This window comes from Camelus dromedarius, chromosome 5 (assembly GCF_036321535.1).
Source record: "Camelus dromedarius isolate mCamDro1 chromosome 5, mCamDro1.pat, whole genome shotgun sequence".
Lineage (NCBI taxonomy): Eukaryota > Metazoa > Chordata > Mammalia > Artiodactyla > Camelidae > Camelus > Camelus dromedarius.
Genome location: NC_087440.1, coordinates 66655338 through 66677217, shown reverse-complemented (window position 1 = coordinate 66677217; position 21880 = coordinate 66655338). Strand labels below are relative to the sequence as shown.

At 36.7% G+C, this 21880-nt stretch overlaps 1 protein-coding gene across 1 annotated transcript; it reads left to right on the top strand.

Annotated features, from left to right (window-relative positions):
• Positions 1 to 1160: 1160 nt before the first annotated feature.
• MED6 (mediator complex subunit 6) lies at positions 1161 to 20552 on the top strand. The gene is made up of 8 exons (XM_010976579.3): positions 1161 to 1221; positions 6250 to 6409; positions 7594 to 7685; positions 8998 to 9080; positions 9386 to 9494; positions 10906 to 11021; positions 19530 to 19557; positions 20149 to 20552. The coding sequence occupies exons 1-8, from the start codon at positions 1200 to 1202 to the stop codon at positions 20277 to 20279; spliced, it is 741 nt and encodes a 246-aa protein (XP_010974881.1). The 5' UTR covers positions 1161 to 1199; the 3' UTR covers positions 20280 to 20552.
• Positions 20553 to 21880: the final 1328 nt, after the last annotated feature.

Sequence of the window (21880 nt, the reverse complement as noted above, 5' to 3'; positions counted from 1 at the left end):
GCTTAGTCCTGTCCCATCCCCACACTTGAGGGAGAGTGAAAGAGAATGGCCAGTAGCTCCTAAATTCAATGGTTCATTGGATACACCTGAAAAGTGCTTTTAAAATTGTCAACTAAAAATTGGCACTTGCCATCTGCCTCTACAAGAATTGAATCACGTTGGCACTTGCCATCTAACTCTGCTTGGATTAAATCAGGAGCCACTGCAGCCGCTGACCTCCAACAGCCCCTGAAAGGAGTTGGGTGGAGATCAGGAATGGGGCACTCTGAGCTCTGGGAAAACTGGCTGAACAGACCTTCAGATAGTTAGATATTTTCAGGAGAAGATGTTATGAGCCCAAATTGTAGTGTTCCTCACATCTAGAAAAGCACTAAAATCATTAACAGTGACCTCTGCTCCTAGTGACTAGCAGCAAGCCTCTGCCTAAGTGTGATCTTGACTGCTGGTACCCCATCCCCCACTTTCACTAAAATCGTGTATAGTACGGATGTTCCACTTCAGAGCATTTACTCAGAACTATCTGAAATGCTGTCTCCCAGGCTGTAGACCTCATTTTGTCCCAAGGAAAACTTAACTCACAACTCTCACATTGTGTTATTTTATTTCAGTCCATGAAATTAAAGATATTACCACCCCCAACTCTGCACAATCAGAATCTGGTTTTTTAAATGATCACAGGAGATCAAGGTCGAATTTTCTGATCTCTCAGTGGTAGGCGCTGGGTAGGATTATGCTTAGTCTCCTCAAAGTCCACAAATTCCTATTCCGGTGGTACGCCAGGCTTACCTCTCCTTCCTTTGCTATTCTCTCCTTTCTGCTAGTCCTCCCAGCCTCTCCCTCCCCTCCTAGTCCTTGCTCTTATCACCAGGCTCTACCTCCCTGCCCTGCACCAAACCCCTCCTCTGCCCTCACACAGCCCCGCCCCTCACAAGCCCCACTCACATACGAGCCCCGCCTACCACTGGCCCTACGGCCTAGCCCCGCCCCATTCCCTCCTGGCCACCCCGCCCTCTCCTCCCCGCCCCACCTCCTCTTCGCTCCGCCTCTTCCCTTTTCCTGCCCTTTCTTCCCGGCCTAACAGTCTCCGCCCCTTTTGGTTCCTCCTCTGCGTTCCTTCGCTCTGCAACCCGCCTCTTCCGTCTCAGGGTTGTGACGTTTACTCTGCGCCGGAAGGAGAGCCAGAGAACGCTTTTGGAATTATGGCGGCGGTGGATATCAGAGGTAACCTGCGCTGTTTCCTGATTTTCTAGGGTCTGGTTTAGGGATTTAGAACTCTCGGGGGCAAGGTTCCGGTTCATTTGTGAGGTCTCCCAAGCTCTTTTGAATGTTTTCTGTGAACGACCCAAAACTCTAATCTGGCGAAAAGTTGCCTAGATTTTCGCAGTTCTTCAGGGGTGTTTTAGAAGCGTTGAAACGAAGGGGTTGTAAGAAGTCCTGGGCTTTGAGCCCTGAGCCCTGCGGTATTGTTCTACACGCATATTTCTACGCCCGTGTTGGGGCTGTACTATCCGGGTAAAGGAACGGCCTTTGGGCAGGGAAGGGGGTGGAATAATGAGCCGACCAGGATCATCCCTTGGGACTTTGCCTGGGCGCTTACCTTTTTCCTAACGTCACGTCCCGCGTGTCCGACGTCTTTGTGCATGAACCCCTACGATTACTGAGGGCAGGGGTCATTTCTTTTTCACAGCTGAACTCTAAAGGTACTCAAGTATCTGTTGAATCAGTGAATAAATATATGGAGACAAAACCCCTTAATTGGCTACTTTATCTCTCGTAGCATTAGGCCATATACTCTCTTCGCAGCACACCGTACGTACACACATCCGCTTCAGTGAAACTCGGATTCCAGAGTGAACGGAAAGGCGATTTTAAAATAGCTAAAGTGTGAGAACTTAGTTCCAAACAGACCAGGTTCCAGTAGATTGGGAGGAGGTATCATGGACGTTCTCAGGAAAAATTCAGGAGAGTGAGAAAGCGCCTGCGAATATCTTTGTCTTTTATTGTGCTTGTGGCTCTTGCAAAACTTTCTACCCTTGTATGAAACTCTTAACATAGATGTATTTCCATTTGAAACTTTGTAGTACTTTTCCTTCCAAGAAGTTCGAATTTTTGTACCTAGATGCAAGCCGAGATTCGCGGTTAAGTTTACCTTTCTTCTTCCCAGCAAACGTCTTTCTTCAAAAGATATGTTCCTAATCATTTGTACATAGGGTTGTTTATATTTGTATATACTTACTTTTTAAAGGAAGGTGTTTGAGATTCTTTTTTTATATTAACCACATTGGAATCTAGCACACATATTAAAAATATATTGTCACTTATATACTGTCAAAATGTCCAGTGATCATTAGCACTTCTGGATGATGCTTTTGCCTGTTTGTCTTTAATCATAAGTGAGGATATCAAGTACCTAATTTCATTACTTGCTGATTTTTAGAGAGCTGTACTAGGTCTCTCCCTTGCTCCTGAATGACAAAGAGAAACATTTAGTCCATCAGACTTTTTAGCTTTCATAACTTTTTAAATTTAGATTCGTTAGGGTCATTGCAAAGTGGGAATGTGTCTGGGGTGTTAGAATAACAGCAAGAATGCCAGTATGGCTAAAGCAGAGTGAGAATGCAGGAAGGAGATGAGGTCAGAGAGAGAATTGGTGGCTTCATCATGTAGGATTTGTGGGCGGTGGTAAGGTCTTTGGCTTTTCCTCTGAGTAAAATGGAGAAACATTGGAGGGTTTTGACCAGAGGGGATGAACATATTCTGACTTACTTTTTTTTAGGATCTGCCAAGAACAGTGTAGGAGGGTAAGGGTGGAATTAGGGAGACCAGTTAGGCCATTTTTCTAATGACTGGAGATTTAGAGGAAGCTCAGACTATGGTGGTAACGGTGGAGATGGTAAGAAGTGGTTGGAGTCTGCCAGTAGTGTATTCTCTTTATTGGGCTGTGGTTTCTGGTAGTCTCTAATAAGTGACAGGTAATTATATTCTATTTCACAACCACACACCATCCTCTTAATCCCAGTTAAGTATTTTGTAAATGAACATCCTTAGATACTGGAGTATGTGTAAATCTATGAACAGTAGAATAACTTGTACTTAGCCCTTAATCATGAATTAATAAACATTTGCTGACTGTTACAAATCTGGTCCTGTGCTAGTTCCTGATGAGTAACACACAGCCTCAGTCCCTTAAAAACTCAACATTTAATGGGTACGTATTTGTATTTTTGGGTTATGATACAATATTATGATTAATAATAACGGTATATAGAAACTGCTAGAAGACCATAGAGAAAGAAGCCATCATTTGTCTTGTAGAGAAAGATTTTGCAGAGATTAGTGATATTTGAAATTAGTTTAATCTAGTGTGACCAGTTGAATTATCTACTAAACTCATACCCTTTTGAGATTGAAAGAGATTTCTATCTTTTTAAATGTATAAATGTAAAAATAAGAGAAAAATGAATAGAGGCACAAACTAGGACAGCTTTGATTAAGCCAGAAATAAGTTTGGTCATCTTAATCTTAAAAGAAATTGACTACTAGCACTACCACTATCATCATCATAATTCTTACTGGGTTATTATAATGTGCCAAGCATTTTATGTACATAATCTAGCATGGAGATACTATTATAGTCCCCATTTTATAGTTGAGGAAACTAAGGCATGGGGAGATTAACTTGTCTGAAGTCCCATAATTTTCAATATACTTTTCTTTGTGCCATTCTGTTGTGTGGTGGTGAACTGTGGGCAGTGAAGTGGAAATAGTGGAGCTAGACTGAGATGCCATGTTAAAGAATTTGAACCTTATTCTTTTAGACAGTAGGTATGCACTGCCATTCTTTAAGTAAGAAGTGACATAGTTAAATTTGTGTTTTGCATAGAGTAGAATGACACATGTTCAGCTCTCACTTAAAAATGCACAAGTAGCATTTTTAGGCTGAATAGGATTGAGAGAAGATCTGGAGACAGGAATCCCTGTAAGGAGCTTGCTGACCAGGCGACACTTGGAAAAAGATTAAGTACATATTGGCAATGGGGACAGAGAAGAGGAAATGTAGTTGACTAGACTACATCCTCTCTAGGACAGCACTCGTTTTTCTACAGGTGATTTCCAAATCTGTAGTATCAGCCCTGGCGTCTCTCACAAGCTTTTAGTATCTGTCTTTACTAGGTATTTTCAGTTTGAGGCAGCATAGTGTAGAGGAGTGAGTGCAGGCCTTGGAGCTGGGCTGCCTGGATTCAGATCTTAGCTCTACCATTTAATGGCTCTGTGATCTTCTTGTGTTTCAGGTTCTTCTTCTATAAAATAGTCATAATAATAGCACCAGCCTCAAGTTACTGGGTACAAAGTTCATGTTCAAATCTGGTAAATGCTATCCTGTGTTTGTTTCACAGGTCATACTTGCCTTTGACTAGTTTGTTAAATGAGAAAAATATGACATAGCACTGCTGCTCAAGAAACAGCTTGCTGAAGCAAACTGAAAGGGAGAATTTACTCAACAGTCACTTGGAGCAGATGCCATTTATAATTTCTTCTAATTCTAAAGTCTGATTCCATATTTAAACTCTGCATATCCAAGCCAAATTCATTATAATTTCTTCCCTAAATGATCTATTGCTTCTGAAGTTCTTTGACTTTATAAACAGTCATTCAGGAAATTGTCTCTTTTTTCCTTTGAAAATTTCTTTTGTCCTTATCTTCCCATACATTGCCATTGCCTTCCACTAGGTCCTCATCACTTAATGCCTGTATCTGTTGATTGTCTATAATTGTGGGTAGGTAGGATCTATAATTATACATATATTTGCTTCTGCAGATTATTCCTCTACCTATGCTGAAATGATCTGTAATATAAGTTTATTGCCAATAACTTATGACACCATGTAGACATAGTTTCTACTGTATAAGTGAGAAACTCACCTAAAATTGTTCTTCTACAAATGCTTTTATATAATTGTTCTAAAGGAAATAAAAAAGAAATGTGTAAGAAAGTTACTTTAAACAAAATTACTTTAATAACTGGCTGTAGTGTTTAAAGCTGAAAATAATAATTACCTTTAGTTGCTTTTCATTAGAAAATCTGTCTTTTTCTGAAAATGTTTTCTGCTGCCCTGTTAGATACTTGATTGTGGCATAATCCATTTATGATGAGCCATCTTCTAGGTCTGTACTGATTATTTGGTCATTAACATGCTTCATCCATTTGTTTCTTCCTTTGTAATAACAGCATGTCCTACCTTCCTACAGTTACTTTTTCAGCTTGATTCATTTCGCTTAGAACTACTTGTCACCTTGGATTAGTTCTTACTTCTTCATAGATGCTGGAAATAATTACAGTTTAGGAGAGGTTGAAGTTTTCAGTTCTTCCTCCTTCAACCAGTGTTATATAGGCATTTTGATGTTCACCAATGGAATTTAGTACTGTCAGTGCTATGAAACATCATTTCAGCCAGTACTCAATAAAAGCTCATTAATAAAAGCTATCTCACTGTACTTACCATGTCTTTTTTTTCCCATTTTGAAAAATTTAAGATTTAATTTCCCTTTAAAATATGAAACTCTATGGCTATAATTAAGGGCATTCTACTTTTCATTTGCCCCTTTTACATCATTTTTATCTCATCTATAATAATGACTTTCTAACTTGTTTCTTTCTTCTTAATTGGAAGATCTCAGACTGGTGGCTGTGGATGTGTTTTCTTGGGCATACATATTGTTTGAAAATTTTTCAGTTAGTTACCAACATATAAAAGCTCAGGATTTCCAATTTTTTGAAAGATGTCTCTAGATTTCAAACCCTATAACTTCTTTACCTAATTGAATTATTCTTTAAACGTATAATGTATTTTTCTATTTCCCTGCCTTTGTATGTGCATTCTTCTGCTTGGAATTACTTTGCCTCTCTTTTCTCCAAGGTGAGTCTCTATTTATTCTTTAATGTAGCGCTAAAACCCACCTCCTCCTCACCCAATGAAAAATCGTTCCTGTTCCTTCAGGTAAGGTGTTCTGCTCCCTCCACTGTGCTCTCATAACACATTTCTACATACCTTTATTATAGTTCTTACGCTGTGTTGTCATTGCTTTCTTGCATACTTACTCTTTTGTTAGACCATGAGGGTATGTAGGTTAAGATCTATGTCATCCTTATATTCACAGTGTCTCCTACATTAGATACATAATAAATGTTTGTTGGATTGGATTTTTTTCTCTTTTCTCACCCTTTGTCATTTTGTTTCTTTTTTGTAGATAATCTGCTGGGAATCTCTTGGGTTGACAGTTCCTGGATCCCTATTTTGAATAGTGGAAGTGTCCTGGATTACTTTTCAGAAAGAAGTAATCCTTTCTATGACAGGACATGTAATAATGAAGTGGTCAAAATGCAGAGGCTAACATTAGAACACTTAAAGTAAGTTATTGTGAGAAGGCAGCATTTGCCAACTAGAGATTTTACAATGAATAGTTCTTTCAAGCTGTGGATTGTGAAGTACAGAGAAGTAGTTTTGGAAGAACTGGAATTTTGTTTGAGTTTGTACAAATTTGACATGCAAAAGAATTATTAGTCGCTTGTAACCTAGGAAGTCTTTTCTTTGTAACTTTATATATTACTGTCTAATTAAAATATAACTGTGAGGTTTAGATGTAGATCTGATGAATGATTTAGGCAATGCATCTGTTATCCTCAGTCAGGGAAGTATGCTTATTACCTCCTCTACATCTAATTTAATGTCAAACCACCGTTGAATTTATAGTAGATTTTTCTTTGTATGACAAATAAAACTTTAGCCAAACAGATGCAAAGCAAGATTCTTCAGGCTTAGGATGCTGAGTAATTAGGATTTTATTACTGTTACAAAAGTTCTGGAAACAGTGTAGTAGTTTTTCATCCGTCAGCTAAATATGATAGGCAGGAGGGTGGTTTCCAGGAAATTAAATTTCTGGTATTTTAAACCACTTTTTTATTGAGGTAAATATTTACATTTACTGAGATACCTTGATTGTGCTTTTAAACATAATATGTCAGGAATAAAACTGTTGGTGATGAAGATAAGGTTTTTGTTTTTGTTTTGGGGGGAGAGGTAATTAGATTTATTTGTTTTTTAATAGAGGTACTGGGGATTGAACCCAGGACCTCATGCATGCTAGGCAGGCAGTCTACCACTGAGCTATACCCTCCCACCGAGGATAAGATTTTTGATGTTTTCTAGTTGTGTAGAATATATACTTGACATATATAGTTAAGACAGGTATAGTCTTCATGTATATTTTTATATTTTGTATATATTTATAGATCTCCTTGGTCAGGAAGCATCATGGTATTTTGGTTGCTTTTTTTATACGCTCTTCAGTGTATTTTCAGTCATGAATTTTTGTAGGCATTTTGTTGTTTAAAAACCAAATCTTGCTTTATCTGTGCTCCACCTGTCTGGGAAAATAGCCAGTTTTATTGAACAGTCAATTTTTAATATCAAACATAGGCAGTTTTATCCTATTTACAGTGTTGTTATACTTTTGTATAATAGTTTGAATATTCTACAGAATTGTGTGGAGGGCATTCATAGCTCTCTGAACGTGTCTGTGTTCTGGTTTCAGTCAGATGGTTGGAGTGGAGTACATCCTTTTACATGCCCAAGAGCCCATTCTTTTTATCATTCGAAAGCAACAGCGGCAATCCCCTACTCAAGGTAAAATATGTGAACTTCAGGCATTAGTTTCTTCTTAAAATACCATAATTTATTTCCTTCCTGAGCTGTATGTTCTTATTTTTTTGGATTGGGTTTTGTTTTAGGGATCTGTAGTAATCCCTGTGTAAGTTTCTTATGCTTTCCCTTCTGCAAGGGCCACACCAAGTGCACCCTCCCTCCAGCAGTGAAATGCAGCCTCACGTGCATAATATATCTGTTCAGGGAAGACCATTTTAGGCTCTGAGTCCAGAATTTTTATTGAGAGCTAATGATGTAGACATCTTCTGCCTGCCAAAATTCTGGACTCTCAGAGGGCAATCAGGTTTAATCCATGGTAGATGCAGTTGCACCAGAGTCATAAAAGATCAATTGAAAATCCTCCTTGACACGTTCAACCAGAAGACTTACTTGGGTTATATTACTGAACAAAAACTTGTTTTTGAAATCATACTGAAGAGTATAGAATTCAGATCTGATTTTGAATCAAAGAGCTAGTCAGCTGCTCCAGAGATGACCAGCTACATCTCCTAAATTAAGTATTCTTATCAAGACATTTGAGAACAACCTTCACCCTGAGTATTGATTCCAGAGAATGACTTGCTAATGAAGTTGTGGTTCCAGAGTCAAGAATCCAAATTTAGTTTCAAAATCAAAGATCTAGAGTCCCTACGCAGAGAAGAAGAGAACCTTAGAACAAAGGCAAGACCAGGGGCAAGGTTTGCATAATGAAAGGGTTCTGGGTGCAGAAGCCACACAAGGTGAACTAGGCTCACTAACAGGTCTTTTATTCCTTAGGACCTCACACTGGGGCACAGAGGCAAGTTCAGTGCATCTGATATCTTCATCCGGGCCCTAAATCTGTCTTACTCTAAGGCCTTATTCCCCAAAGTGTGGCTGACTGACAGCAGCACTGGATCACTTAGGAACTTGTTAGAAATACAGTATCCCTACTGAGTAAGAATCTGATTTTAACAAGATACTCAGATGATTCAGATGCACATTAAAGTTTGAGAAGTACTGCTCATAGGGCAAAAGCTGGCACACTTTTTCTGTGAAGGTCCAGAAACTCAATATTTTAGGCTTTGTGGGCCTCCTGGTCTCGGAGACAACTACTCAGCTAGTGCCATAGCAGCCTTAGATAATAACATGAATGGATGTGGCTGTTTTCCTATATGATTTTGTTTACAAAAGCAGGAATTGCCAAACCCTACATTAAGCTTTTATATGGGTCAAATTTTAATTGTTCTTTTTATGGAGATATGTTTAGCAGTTTTTGCATGCTGTATTCATAATTTTTTCCCCACTGTTTTAGTTATCCCACTGGCTGATTACTATATCATTGCTGGAGTGATCTATCAGGCACCAGACTTGGGATCAGTTATAAATTCTAGAGTGGTAAGTGTCTTTACATTCTTTAAACATGAAGGAAAACTTTTAATTGAACTACTTGGTTTCCAAGAATTAAGCAGGAACTCCTCTCCTTTGTGTAAGTTGATGTAAAGTGTTGACTATTAGAATGTCTTGAGTATTGGTTACCTTGGGCCAGCTCTGTGTTCAAAGTATATACCATAGCCCCAGCTAAACAGTGATTCAGGTTCTGAAAAACAGAAGAATTACTGTCTTTGAATATGTGATATTTTTTTGTTTACTTTAGAAATTTTGGTCATATGAGAAATTCAGAATTTGTTTCTTTTTATAAGCTTACTGCAGTACATGGCATTCAGTCAGCTTTTGATGAAGCTATGTCATATTGTCGATATCATCCTTCCAAAGGGTATTGGTGGCACTTCAAAGATCATGAAGAGCAAGGTAGGTAGGACACCCAGACCCTCCTAAAACATTTTTTGTTACTCTGAGAATGAAGATGTTTTCTTTTGGAAAATGGCTATTGATGATTTCTAGATGTGTTTTACTTCTCGATGGAAAAACTTCATAGGATGGTGACATTGTCAGAGCTATGATTCATATAACTAGATGAGGTAATAGTAGCTTAGTACTATTAATAGTACTATTAATAGCCATAGAAACATACAAATTTTAATCTCTTTAGTAAGTGATAATCTTTGACAAGTTGATTCAAAGTTTTTAAATATTTCAAATATATAGGGGAAATCAGTGATGAGGAATAAGTAATGGTGATATTTCCTGCTTACCTAACTATTGAGTCATCTTGCAATCCAGAACCCAAATCTCCCGAAGCTTCCAGGTGGAGGAGATGCTCTTAAGGCCCCGTCTCCAGATGACCAGTCTGTTTTCTGATCTTTCCATGTTAACGCCTGTCGTGATGCCAGGTCCTCTAGTTTTCATTGTTGCTAATCCACTACTTGTTCTGCACCATATTTTACCAACAGAAGTACTTCTAGAAATGTGTCTATAGCAGTATACCTATATTCTGCATTTCTTTCTAGAGAAATAGCAACTTAGAATGAATTGCTATGGAAAGGTAGCCTTTAAATAAAATTGAGACCTGTGGAATGAATGGTCTTTGAAATACAGTTATATTTATTCTTTATGGTAGGTGCTGGTGACAACATTTGACTTAGGAATGTTTGCGTCAGTTGAATAAACATCTCCTAAGAGATGTTTGCCCCTACCCTAATAAAGTGTTTGAAGTAAAACTTAACTGGAACCCTTCCTTCAGTGACGATTCACCAGTATACTCCCCTCCCAGGGAAAATTTCACACATGATAAACTTCAGAATTTCTCTTGCAAGTTCTTTTCTTTATTATCTTCAAGATCTTCTGTTGTTTGATTTGTCCTTTTTCAGTGAATTATAGTCTTCATAATTGAGTATGGTAACTTGAGTTTGTGAAAGTTGCATTTTCCATTTGTACCTATTAGGTTTGTGGGAAAAGATTGTTTAATACGTTTAAAATATGCAGAAGATAATGTCAAACCAGTAACCTGGATTGTAGCTTAGGTAATTATGGGAAAACTTTAGCCTTAAAATTCTTATATTTACCCATGTTTACATGGTAAAACTGAAATGTCTTTAAAAGATATATCAGCTTTTTAGAAGTTAGAATTTTAACTCCATTTCAGAGGAGTTATAACACTTTTGTGTATGTGCTATGTTTAACATGTTCGGGGGATTATCTTTGGAATAGCAAGCATTAAAAATAATGAAGTTAGAATATATTCATGGCAGACAAAGATTGTAGAATATAAGGCACCAAACTACTTAGGCAGTGTTTTGATTTGGACTTCATATTTTAATAGATAAAGTCAAACCTAAAGTCAAAAGGAAAGAAGAACCAAGCTCTATTTTCCAGAGACAACGTGTGGATGCTTTACTGCTAGACCTTCGACAAAAATTTCCACCCAAATTTGTGCAGGTAATGAGAATACATGTGGCTAATTTTGATTTGACACTTATCCCTGGCACATTTATTTTTAATTGAGACTGTTTCAGATGTGACCTAAAAGTATTGATTTTCGTCATTAGTTAAAAAATGATCTCTGAATCAAAGGGAAGTTTTTCAGAGACTTAATGGAAGAAGTGGGCAAAGGGAATGGAATTAGTACCGTTGTGTGCTCTTAAGTTTAATTCCTCATTGAATCTTCACAAACTATGAGGAGTGCATTTAGATAATTCTCATTCAAAAGGTTGCTGAAAAGTGTTGTAAATGGTAACAAAACTAGAATTTGAAATGCATGCTGTTTTTACTCTATGTACTGCCTTCCAGCCTGATGTAGTGCATATTTAAGTCCTTAAATGATAAACTAGTTAAAACTTTTGTAACAAAAAGAACACTTGATGTGGAGGGTTTGGCATGATAGATGGAGGAGGCAGGCATAATAAATATTCTTATATCATATTGGTGTCTAAGTTATATGAATTTTACTGTTATTTTGGGTATTCCAACAGCAATAGTAAATCCATCTACTAACTTCTATTAAATGAGCTTTTGACGTGAAGTAGGTGTGAGATGGAGTATATGGGCATGTTATTCTTGTGGTTAGTCTCAGTTCTTATTTACCTTCATAGGGCTGTGTCACACAAGGTCATAGATACTGTTTTTCTTGTGGGGGTTTTATTTAAGAGATTTTAAGGGATAATTTTAGATTAAATAAGATTTTTCACACCATGAGATGATGTACTGTTGGAATGGTGATGTGGCAGTGAAGGGAGCAGAGGCCACAGTTGGAACTTAGGACAGAAGAGCCAGTTTAGAGAAATCTCATGAATTATACTTGGAAGATGAAACAGTGTCTGTTGAATGAATAAATAAATAAATAAATGAATTATAGCTGTGTGTAGGGTGATAAGTAGCCACTACAGAGTGTAAGGGGTTAGGGTGGTTGACCATTCATTCAGTGAGGACATAGTATATACTAGGGAGGTTGGGAACAGAGTATTTAGACCTGCATAGTACAGTGACCACTAGGCACATTTGAAACATAGCTAGTCCGTACTGAGTTGTGATATGTGTGAAATACATACTGGGTTTAAAGACTTAGTACAAAAAAAAGTAAAATATCTCATTAATAACTTTAAATGTTAATTATATGTCAAAATGATAGTATTTTAGATACATTTGGTTAAAAATAATAAAACTCATCTATTTCTTTCTGAAAATGTAACTACTGGAAAATTTAAAATTATATATATAGCTTGCATTTGTGGCTCACATTATATTTTGGATAGTTCAGATCTAGAAAATGGGAATGGAACATGTAATACCAGAAACATGAAAGATTATTAATGACCATATACTCAGAAACCAAGAAAATCCCTTAGTTTTTCTTCTTTTTCTAGAATCCTGATGTGTAAAGTTAGATTGTTTGAGATCCTTTCTCCTTTTTAATATAGGAATTTATTGCTATAAACGCCCCTCTTAGTACTTATTTTGCTGCATCCCATAAATCTTGGTATCTTGTGTTTTCATCTTCATTTCTCTCCACAAAATTTCTGATTTCCCTTTTGATTTCTTCTTTGGCCCGTTGGTTGTTCAGGAGTGTGCTGTTTAATCTCCACATATAAGTTAGCAGAAGCAGAGAAATTACAAAGATCAGAGTAAAAATAAATGAAATAGAGATTAGAAAAACAACAGAAAAAATCAATGAAACTAAGAGTTGATGTTTTGAAAAGATAAACAAAATTGACAAACTTTTAGCTAGACTAACAAAGAAAAAGAGAGAAGACTCAAATAAGTACAATTAGAAATGAAAGAGGAGACATTACAATTGATGCCACAGAGCTAAAATGATCATAAGAAACTACTGTAAACAATTTATATGCCACAAGTTGGATAACCTATAAGAAGTTCCTAGGAACATACAACCTACCAAGACTGAATTATGAAGAAACAGAAAATCTGAACAGACCAATAATGAGGAAGGATATTGAATCAGTAATCACAAACCTCCCATCAAAGAAAAGTCCAGGAACAGATGACTTCACAGGTGAATTCTACCAAACATTTAAGGAGAATTAATACCAGTCCTTCTCAAAATCTTCCAGAAAACTGAAGAGGAGGGAACACTTCCAAATTCATTTTATGAGGCCAGCATTACTCTGATACTAAAGACGAGGACTCTACAAGACAAGAAAACTACAGTCCAATATCTCTGATGAATATAGATGTAAAAATCCCCAGTGAAATACTGGCAAATTGAATATAATAACCCATTAAGAGGATCATACATCATGATAAAGTGGAATTTATCCCTGGGATGCAGAGATGGTTCAACATACTAAAATCAATTTGTATGATACACTGCATTATCAGGATGAAGGATAAAAATTACATGATCATTTCAGTAGATGCAGAAAAAAAAGCATTTGGGAAAATTCAAGATCCTTTTATGATAAAAACACAACAAACTAGGTATAAAAGGAATGTACCTCAACATAATAAGAGCAATCTATAACCCTACAGCTGTCATCGTATTCAGTGGTGAAGGACATAGCTTTTTCTTTAAGATCAGGTACAAGACAAGGATACCCACTCTCCATACTTCTATTCACCATAGTACTGGAAGGCAAGAAGAAGAAAGAAAAGGCATCCGAATGGGAAAAGAAGTAAAATTGTCTGTTTGCAGATGATATGATCTTATATATAGCAAAGCTTAAAGACTCCATTAAAAAACTGTTAGAACTAATGCACAAATACAGTAAAGTTGTAGGATACAAAATCGACACTCAGAAATTGGTTGCCTTTCTGTATACTAACAACAAACTGTTAGTAAAAGATATCAAGAAAAATCCCACTTATAATAGCATCAAAAAATACTTGGGGATAAACATATTGTTTTCAGCTTTATTGAGATATAATTGGTGTATAACATTGTGTAAGTTTAAGGTGTATAACCTGTTGGTTTGATACACTTATATATGGCAAAATGATTACCACCATAGCATTAGCTGACACCTCCATTGTGTCTAATAATTGCTATTTATTTTTTATGGTGAGATCATTTAAGATTTACTCTCTTAGCAACTCTCAAATATATAATACAGAATTATTAACTGTAATCACCATGCTGTACATTAGATTTCCAGAACTTGCTTCATCTAATAACTGAAAGTACACCCTTTGACCAGCATCTCCCCATTCCCCCACCCCCGCCACTGTTAAGCACCACTCCATTCTCTGTATGAGTTTGTTTTAGATTCTACATAAGTTATGCGATATATAGTATTTTCCTTTCTCTGTCTAACTTATTTCACTTAGCATAATGCCCTCAAGGTTCATCCACTTTCCCACAAATGACAGGATTTCTCCTTCTTTCTCATGGCTAAACAGTATTCCTGTATGTATGTATATCACATGTCACACACACACACCTTTATCCATTCTTCTGTTGACAGATACATAGGTTGTTTCCATATCTTGGCTATTGTGAATAATGTTACAGTGAACATGGGAATGTAGGTATCTGTTTGAGACTCTGTTTTCATTTCCTTTAAATATATACTCAGAAGTGGGATTGCTGGATCATATGATATTTCTGTTTTTAATTTATTGAGGAAACTCCATACTCTTTTCCATAGTGGCTGCACCAAGTTATATTGCTACCAACAGTGCAAAGTGTTCCCTTATTTCATTATCCTTGCCAACATTTGTTATTTATTGTCTTTTTGATAGTAACCAATAATAACAGGTATGAGGTAATACCTCACTGTGGTTTTGATTTACATTCCCCTGATGATTAATGATGTTGAGCACCTTTACATGTACCTGTTGGCCATTGAGTGTCTTTAGGAAAATATGTATTCAGATCCTCTGTCCATTTTTTAACTGAATTTTTGGTTTTTTGTTGTTGTAGAGTTGTATGAGTTCTTTATATATTGTGGATATTAACTTATCAGATATGTGATTTGCAAGTATTTTCATCCATTTGTTTGATGATTTTCTTTGCATGCAGAAGCTTTTTGGTTTGACATAGTCCTACGTGTTTATTTTTGCTTTTGGTGCATTTGGTTTTGGTGTCAAACCCCAAAAATCATCACCAAGATTGATGTCAAGGAGCTTACTGCCTGTGTTTTCTTCTAGGAGTTTTATGGTTTCAGGTCTTACATTCAAGCCTTTAATCTATTTTGAGTTAATTTTTGTGTGTGGTATAAGATAGTCCAGTTTCATTCTTCTGCAGGTGGCTTTTCAGTTCTCTCAACACCGTTTATTGAAGAGGCTCTCCTTTCTCCATTGTATATTCTTGGCCCTTTGTTATAAACTAATTGATCATATATGTATGGGTTTATTTCTGGGCTCTCTATTCTTTTCCATTGCTCTATGTCTGTTTTTATGCCAATACCACACTGTTTTTGTTACTGTGGCTTTGTAATATAGTTTGAAATCTGAGCTCTCTGTATTCCCACATTTATTGAATCATTATTCACAATAGCCAAGGTATGAAAACAGCCCTAATATCCATCAACAGATGAATGGGTAAAGAACTGGTGTATATATAAATAGTTGAATATTATTCAGCCTTAAACAAGAAGGAAATTGTACCATTTGTGGTATCATGGATGAGCCTGGAAGATAGTGTGGTGATTGAGGTAAGTCAGTCACAAAAGGATGAATACTGTGTGATTCCACTTATATGAGGTATCTAAATATCAAACTTATAGATGGAGAAAATATTATAGTGGCTGCCCAAGGATGGAGGAAGAGGGGAAATAAGGAGTTGTTCAATGGATATAAAGTTACAGTTACATAAGGTGAATAAATTCTGGAGATCTGCTGTATGGCATACTGCCTATAGTTAACAGTGTGGTGCTGTGCACTTAAACTTGATAAGAGGGTAGATTTCATGTTGAGTGTTTTTAGCACACACACACACACACAAACCCAGACTAAAGGAACAAAAGGAATCTTTTGGAGGTGGTGGATATATTTATTACCTTGATTGTGGTGGTAGTATCATGGGTGTATGTATATGCCCAGGCTCATCAAATTATATATATATAAAATACTTGTGGTTTTTTGAATATCAGTTATACTTCAGTATACCTGTAAAAAAGGAAGAAAAAAACACAGAAAATACTCTGAAGTTTTATTACTTTTATTTGTTGTATAAAGGCAAGAGTAGTGAAACATGAGGCTTAAAAGTTGGATTAAGGTCAGATTGAGGATTTTCTGTGTTCCACAAAGGAGTTTGTGATTAATTCTGTAGTCCAGTGTTTATTCACTATTTTAAACCCATAACCTGATACCTCTCCCATAAACATAGTAGGTCTCCAGCTGCATTAAATGTTTTTTGAAGTATTAAAGCAATAGCTGTCATCACTAAAGACAAACCAAAGCAGTGGTAATTTTTGTATATTCTTTTTCAAATACACTCTCTTGAAGTAAACTGAGATATACAGATATCCTCTACTTCATCTTTTAGACCCTCATCACTGTCTAGCTGAGGATCAGTCATTGATGATGGTGGTAGAGACCCATTAAATGTTTAAAAATAGTTGCAAGGAAATAATGTAGTTGTGTATTTTAGGAAGATAACCATTGACAGTGTAGAGGATGCTTAGGGAAATGTGACATTTGGAATCAAGGAAGTTAGACTGTGGAAAGCCTGAATTAATTCTGTGGCCATAGAGAGGAGACGGATTGAAGAGATGTTTCAGATTTAGGATTGCCCAAATTTGGTGGTTGGACTTGGAGAGATGGCCATTAAAGATGATTCTTAAGCTTCAGGCCTAGAATTAGAATCACCTTGGTGTTGATAGCCAAAATTCAGAAAACAGGAAAAGAAACAGATTTTGGTTTATTTGAACTATATTTATAGTTGTTGGGGGCTCTATTTTCATTGGCCCACCTCTAGTACAGTCGGTAGCTTACTGCTGTGTTTGGGTTCTTTGGTACTCCAGCTGAATGACTCTTCTTTTCTGGCTAGGGGTCCTACCTTGAATTCCATATCCTGTCCTATCCTGGTGAAATAGGTTGGACAGTTAGAGAGCTGAAAGACTTTCTTGAATCTTAAGAAAACAAAGAAAACTTTCCTTTGTAGAAAGTTATGGAAATTTAAAAACACAACTGAAAGTAGAGGGAATAATAAATGAAACACCCATAAACCTATTATTCTACTTCTACAGGTGTCAAGCATGGCCAGTCTTAACTCTTCTTCCCCCATTTCTTCCCAGTTACTTTAAGCAGGTTGCAGACTTCATATCATTTCAGTGAGTTTTTTGCATTTTTCTTGTGAAGGCTTAGCCATAGTCATACTTAAGTTGTCATTTTCCAGAACCTCACCTTTGTTTTAACCATCCAGGGGCCAAAAGCCAGTGTGCAAAGAGAGTATGTCCAACTCTATGTAAGAAGGAGAAAGAAGGCTTTCCTTGGAATTGTTAATAATCTCTTTGTTACTCCTGCCCACAACATTTCTCCTTAGATGTAGAGAAGAAAATAGATTCTTGGTCTCCCTGAAGTCTCCTATGAACTCCTGTTTACCCTCTGTGTCTTCCCAGAACCGTTTGTCACTCAGGACTTAACTCCTACTTATCCACTGTATCTAACAGTTGAGCCTCTGGAACCTAGGAACGTTGCCTCTTTAGAAGGGTGCTCACGAGAATATTGGAGAAGTCCTGCATTTTTCCTCGAAGCTCCTTTTTCCATATTTTAATTTTTGTTACTAGTGAAAGTTACACTAAAACTGATGTGATGGGAGTTCATGCCCACAGAACCTTTTTGATGAATGTCTTTTCAGTGCTGTTTTCAGAAGCTGCTAGAACACCATAGGCTATTACTTCAGTTAAGTTTATTCCAAGGTTACCTGATAAATCTTGTTAGAAAGGCACCTCTGTTCTATTTTCCCATCTCAAACCACTTCCTACTAGTTTGATAGCATTCACTAGAAAGGATTAGACAGTGTGCATTAGGTAGCTAATGATATTATTTCAATATCTGGATATAGTCCAGTTTCCAGTATAGTTCAAGTAATTCAGTGCTAGCAGTATAAGAATATCCCTCTCAGTTTCTCGCTTCCTTAATGTTATACTATGTATTTCCTCTCCTATTTTAAAGAAAAATTATTTGTTCCCTCAGATTACTTTAGACATGTTTAAGTCCTGATACATTCATAAGATATTTGATAATGTGGCTGTGTTGGAGGTTCCCATGACCACCCCCGTGTTTGGAGATTTGCTTGAAGGACTCACAGGATTTATCACAGTGACATAGTAAGAATATAAGCCAAAATATAAGGAAAAAAGACGTTAGTGGAGTGTGGCGGAATCTATCTGCAGGCTTCCTTATGCCCTCTTCTTCCTATGACGAGTCATACAGGGAGCTCAGTTTTGGTCTTACTAAGTGTAGTGGCTCCCAGAACTTGTAGGAGTTTGCTAGTAGGCAGTTGGCAGCATGAATCTGGAACGTGTGATATCAGAGAATTTTATACTCTTTAGTCATAGGAATAGATAAGAAAGCTTAGGGAGAGCGTGTACATTCAGAAAGAGATTCAGAAAACAAATGGAGGTGTTTATAAACTTTATAAAAAATAAAGAAAACACTTTTCTTTTGAGATGACAGGAAAGTATAGAGAGGTAGTTTCTATGTGTATATGTATGTATGTAAAGGTTTAATAAGTTTGAAGGTAGATAAATGGGAGAGAACTTAGGGAGTTGACATCCCCCCCCCCCTTTTTTTTTTAAAACATAGGCGGTAGAATCACTGGCCGAGGGTGAAGGGTAGATTGTGAGCCTTGAGGAAGAAGGAGGGGAGGTGGAGGAGGAAAGTGTTTTAAAGTACTTAACTTGGGCAAAAAAGGGAGATGATAGGGCCCAATCAAGTAAAATAATTGCTGTGCAGAATGAAGGATCTGACCTTTTCCTGACTCCTGCTGCCCCCATCGTTTTTCCTGCACTTTGATTTCTAATAGCACACTCATCAGAAGCCTTATATTCATAGAAAAATACCTCTTTTTCTTTACTTTACTTCCCATACCTGCCAACTTTAAAAATCAGAAAGTTCATGCAGATTGCATTCTACTGACTTATAGCTCATACCCCCTACACAGATAAGCCTCTGGAGTCTTGAAAGGCTCCATTACTCCCTCACTGGATTCTGCTTAGCTACTTTTAGTAAAGCATTGTAGCCTTGGTGCAGGCTTTGTAGATGTTCGAGGGTTGGCTTTTTGTCTTTTTGTTTTGTTTTTATGTTTCACTCTTCTGTTCTAGTTTTAGATTTGTGTCTTTTCTGTAACTTGGGAATAAGAAGTAGGAAAAGCTAAATTTACTCCTTATGGTACATGGATAGTAGTTCCTCTTCATGAAGTCATTTATAATCTAATTTGTAGGAAGGTGTAATTTAAACGAAAATTATGAAGTCAAGAAGAAGAAGGCTTTGCTAACCTGCCCTGTTTTCTTCTCCCCCCCACCTTTTTTTTTTTTTAAATTATAGCAAAAGTCTGGAGAAAAGCCTGTCCCAGGTATGGTTCATCTAATAATTCTTACTGAACTTGAAATAAGATCAGAAAGTCTGTTTAACTTAGTAACTATAACATGTGATATGAATTAGGATCATTTTGCCCTCTTAGACTCTCTAATGGTAGTTTGTTACTCCTGACCTTTGAGGTTTGCTGAATTGCCAAAAGATGGTGCTTTTATGGTAGTGATATTAGTATTTAAAAAATGAATTGAAATGGGATGAACAGGTATTGATGATGTGTGGAGAAGCCAAGGTGATTTGAGGTTGTCAGAAGTGAACAAAGTTCTTTTGTTTCATCATTGAAAATAGGTATTGCACTATCCACTGAACTGGGATAGAATAACAGTGTATCTTATGTGAAATGTCTTGTTTAAATGTCATGTGTTTTTGTCTAGTATCACGATTTGCTCCTATTAAGTTTTTGATTGGTAAATCAAGTCTTGTACATCTGCCTGATGAAACAGTTAAATTGAGAACTTGAGATAAGCAGTTCTAAGTGAATTTGAAAGAGTCTGAACCATTCAAATTAACCATTATCTGAATTGGTCTCATCCCTCCACCCCTCCAAAAAATACCTGTCTTTGATGTCTAGTGGATCAGACAAAGAAAGAGGCAGAACCTCTACCAGAAACTGTAAAATCTGAGGAGAAGGAGACCACAAAGAACGTCCAACAGACAGTGGGCACTAAAGGCCCCCCTGAAAAACGAATGAGACTTCAGTGAGTATTGGACAAGAAAGAAACTTGCAAGATTCCTCTTGTCCACATTTTACCTCATTACTGTGACAGGCTCTTGAACTTTAAAAATCTTTGTCACAATCGTTTGTATAGAATGTGCTTGTTCTTTAAGAATGGATATAGATCCTCATGCTTTCAGTCTGGATATTTTTAATGTATCTTTTGTAACCTTTTCCCTATTGGACTTGAGCGGCTTCCTCACTCATATGTTTACTGCTGTATATGTTTAAAAGCAAAATAAAGGTATTTGTATAAATTACTTTATCGTGACTTTTTACCCCCTTATTTTTCTGTCTGAAATATTTCCGGGTGCATTTTGTAAACAAAGGATTCATGTTAAGGTAGTAACTAAGCTTATTTTCTTTTATTAGTTGCATATTCCTCAGTATTAACAATAGTAAAGTTACTGACAATTTGAAAGATAAAGAAGAAGAAAAAAGCCTCACTTACCAATACCACCGCCCTACAAATACCATAACAACGTTGTGAATTTTCTTTCTTTTTCTGTGAGTAGACGTCTTTAAAACATAGTTTGTAATTCTTCTGTTCATATAATTTTACTTTATCATATTGTATCTGTTGTATGCACTGTTCCATTGTTACTTAGTTTTTATAGACTATTTATATTCTATTGACTCAGTAGTTCCTTTGAGTAATTTATACCTGTTCCCTTCAGCCCTCCCTGTATTATACATGAGTTAATCCCACTCGCATTATTTAAATACGATTGTGGGGATGACGTTTGTGCACGATGCCTCTTCAGTGCTTAGTGTAGAGTCCCAGCAGCAGAATCGCTAGGCTCTGTGTTGGTTTTTTGTTTTTTTTTTTTTGTTTTTTTTTTTGCTCTTAGTCCATGTTGCCAAGTTGTTTTTCTCAAAAGTTTTGGGCCTGTTACTATTCTGGGAGCAAAATATGAAAATACCAAGTTCCCTAGAATCTCGCTAACACTGAGTATTGTCATTTACATTTGTAGTGCTAATTAAGTAGCAGAAAGATGGTGCTTCATTATTATTATTATTATTATTATATTATTTAATTATTTTTCATTTTGTGGGGGGAGGTAATTAGGTTTATTTATTTTTAGAGGAGGCACTGGGGATTGAACCCTGGACCTCATGCATGCTATGCATGTGCTCTATCACTTGAGCTATGCCCTCCTGCCCGGTGCCTCATTATGTTAAGTGGTTGAATAATTTCTCATCTTTGATTTTTGCTTTTATGAAATGTCTGATTTCCTGTATTATATAAGATTTTTAGTTTTTTATTTTGGCATAATTTCAGGCTTACAGAGAAGTCAGAATAGTACAAAGAATTCCTCCATATAAACCTTTTGTGCAAATTCCCCATGTGGTAACATTTTCCATATTTTGTTCTTTAATCTCTGTCTCTCTCCTTCTTGCTGTCAGTTGCTGTCCCTGCCCCCATGTGTGCATATATATAATACACACATCTTTTATTTTGAATTGAGAGTCAGTTGCAGTCATGATGCCCATTTCCCCTAAGAACTTTAGTGTGCATTTCCTTAAATCAAGGACATTCTCTTACATAGCCTTGGTACAATTATCAAAATTAAACTGATATGATACC

Bases quoted from the DNA above. Each gene is read 5' to 3' on its own strand.
- MED6 (XM_010976579.3), top strand. From the start codon at position 1,200: ATGGCGGCGGTGGATATCAGAG. The intron at 1,222-6,249 runs GTAACCTGCGCT...TCTTTTTTGTAG, and splicing joins GGCGGCGGTGGATATCAGAG to ATAATCTGCTGGGAATCTCT. The intron at 9,495-10,905 runs GTAGGTAGGACA...ATATTTTAATAG, and splicing joins CAAAGATCATGAAGAGCAAG to ATAAAGTCAAACCTAAAGTC.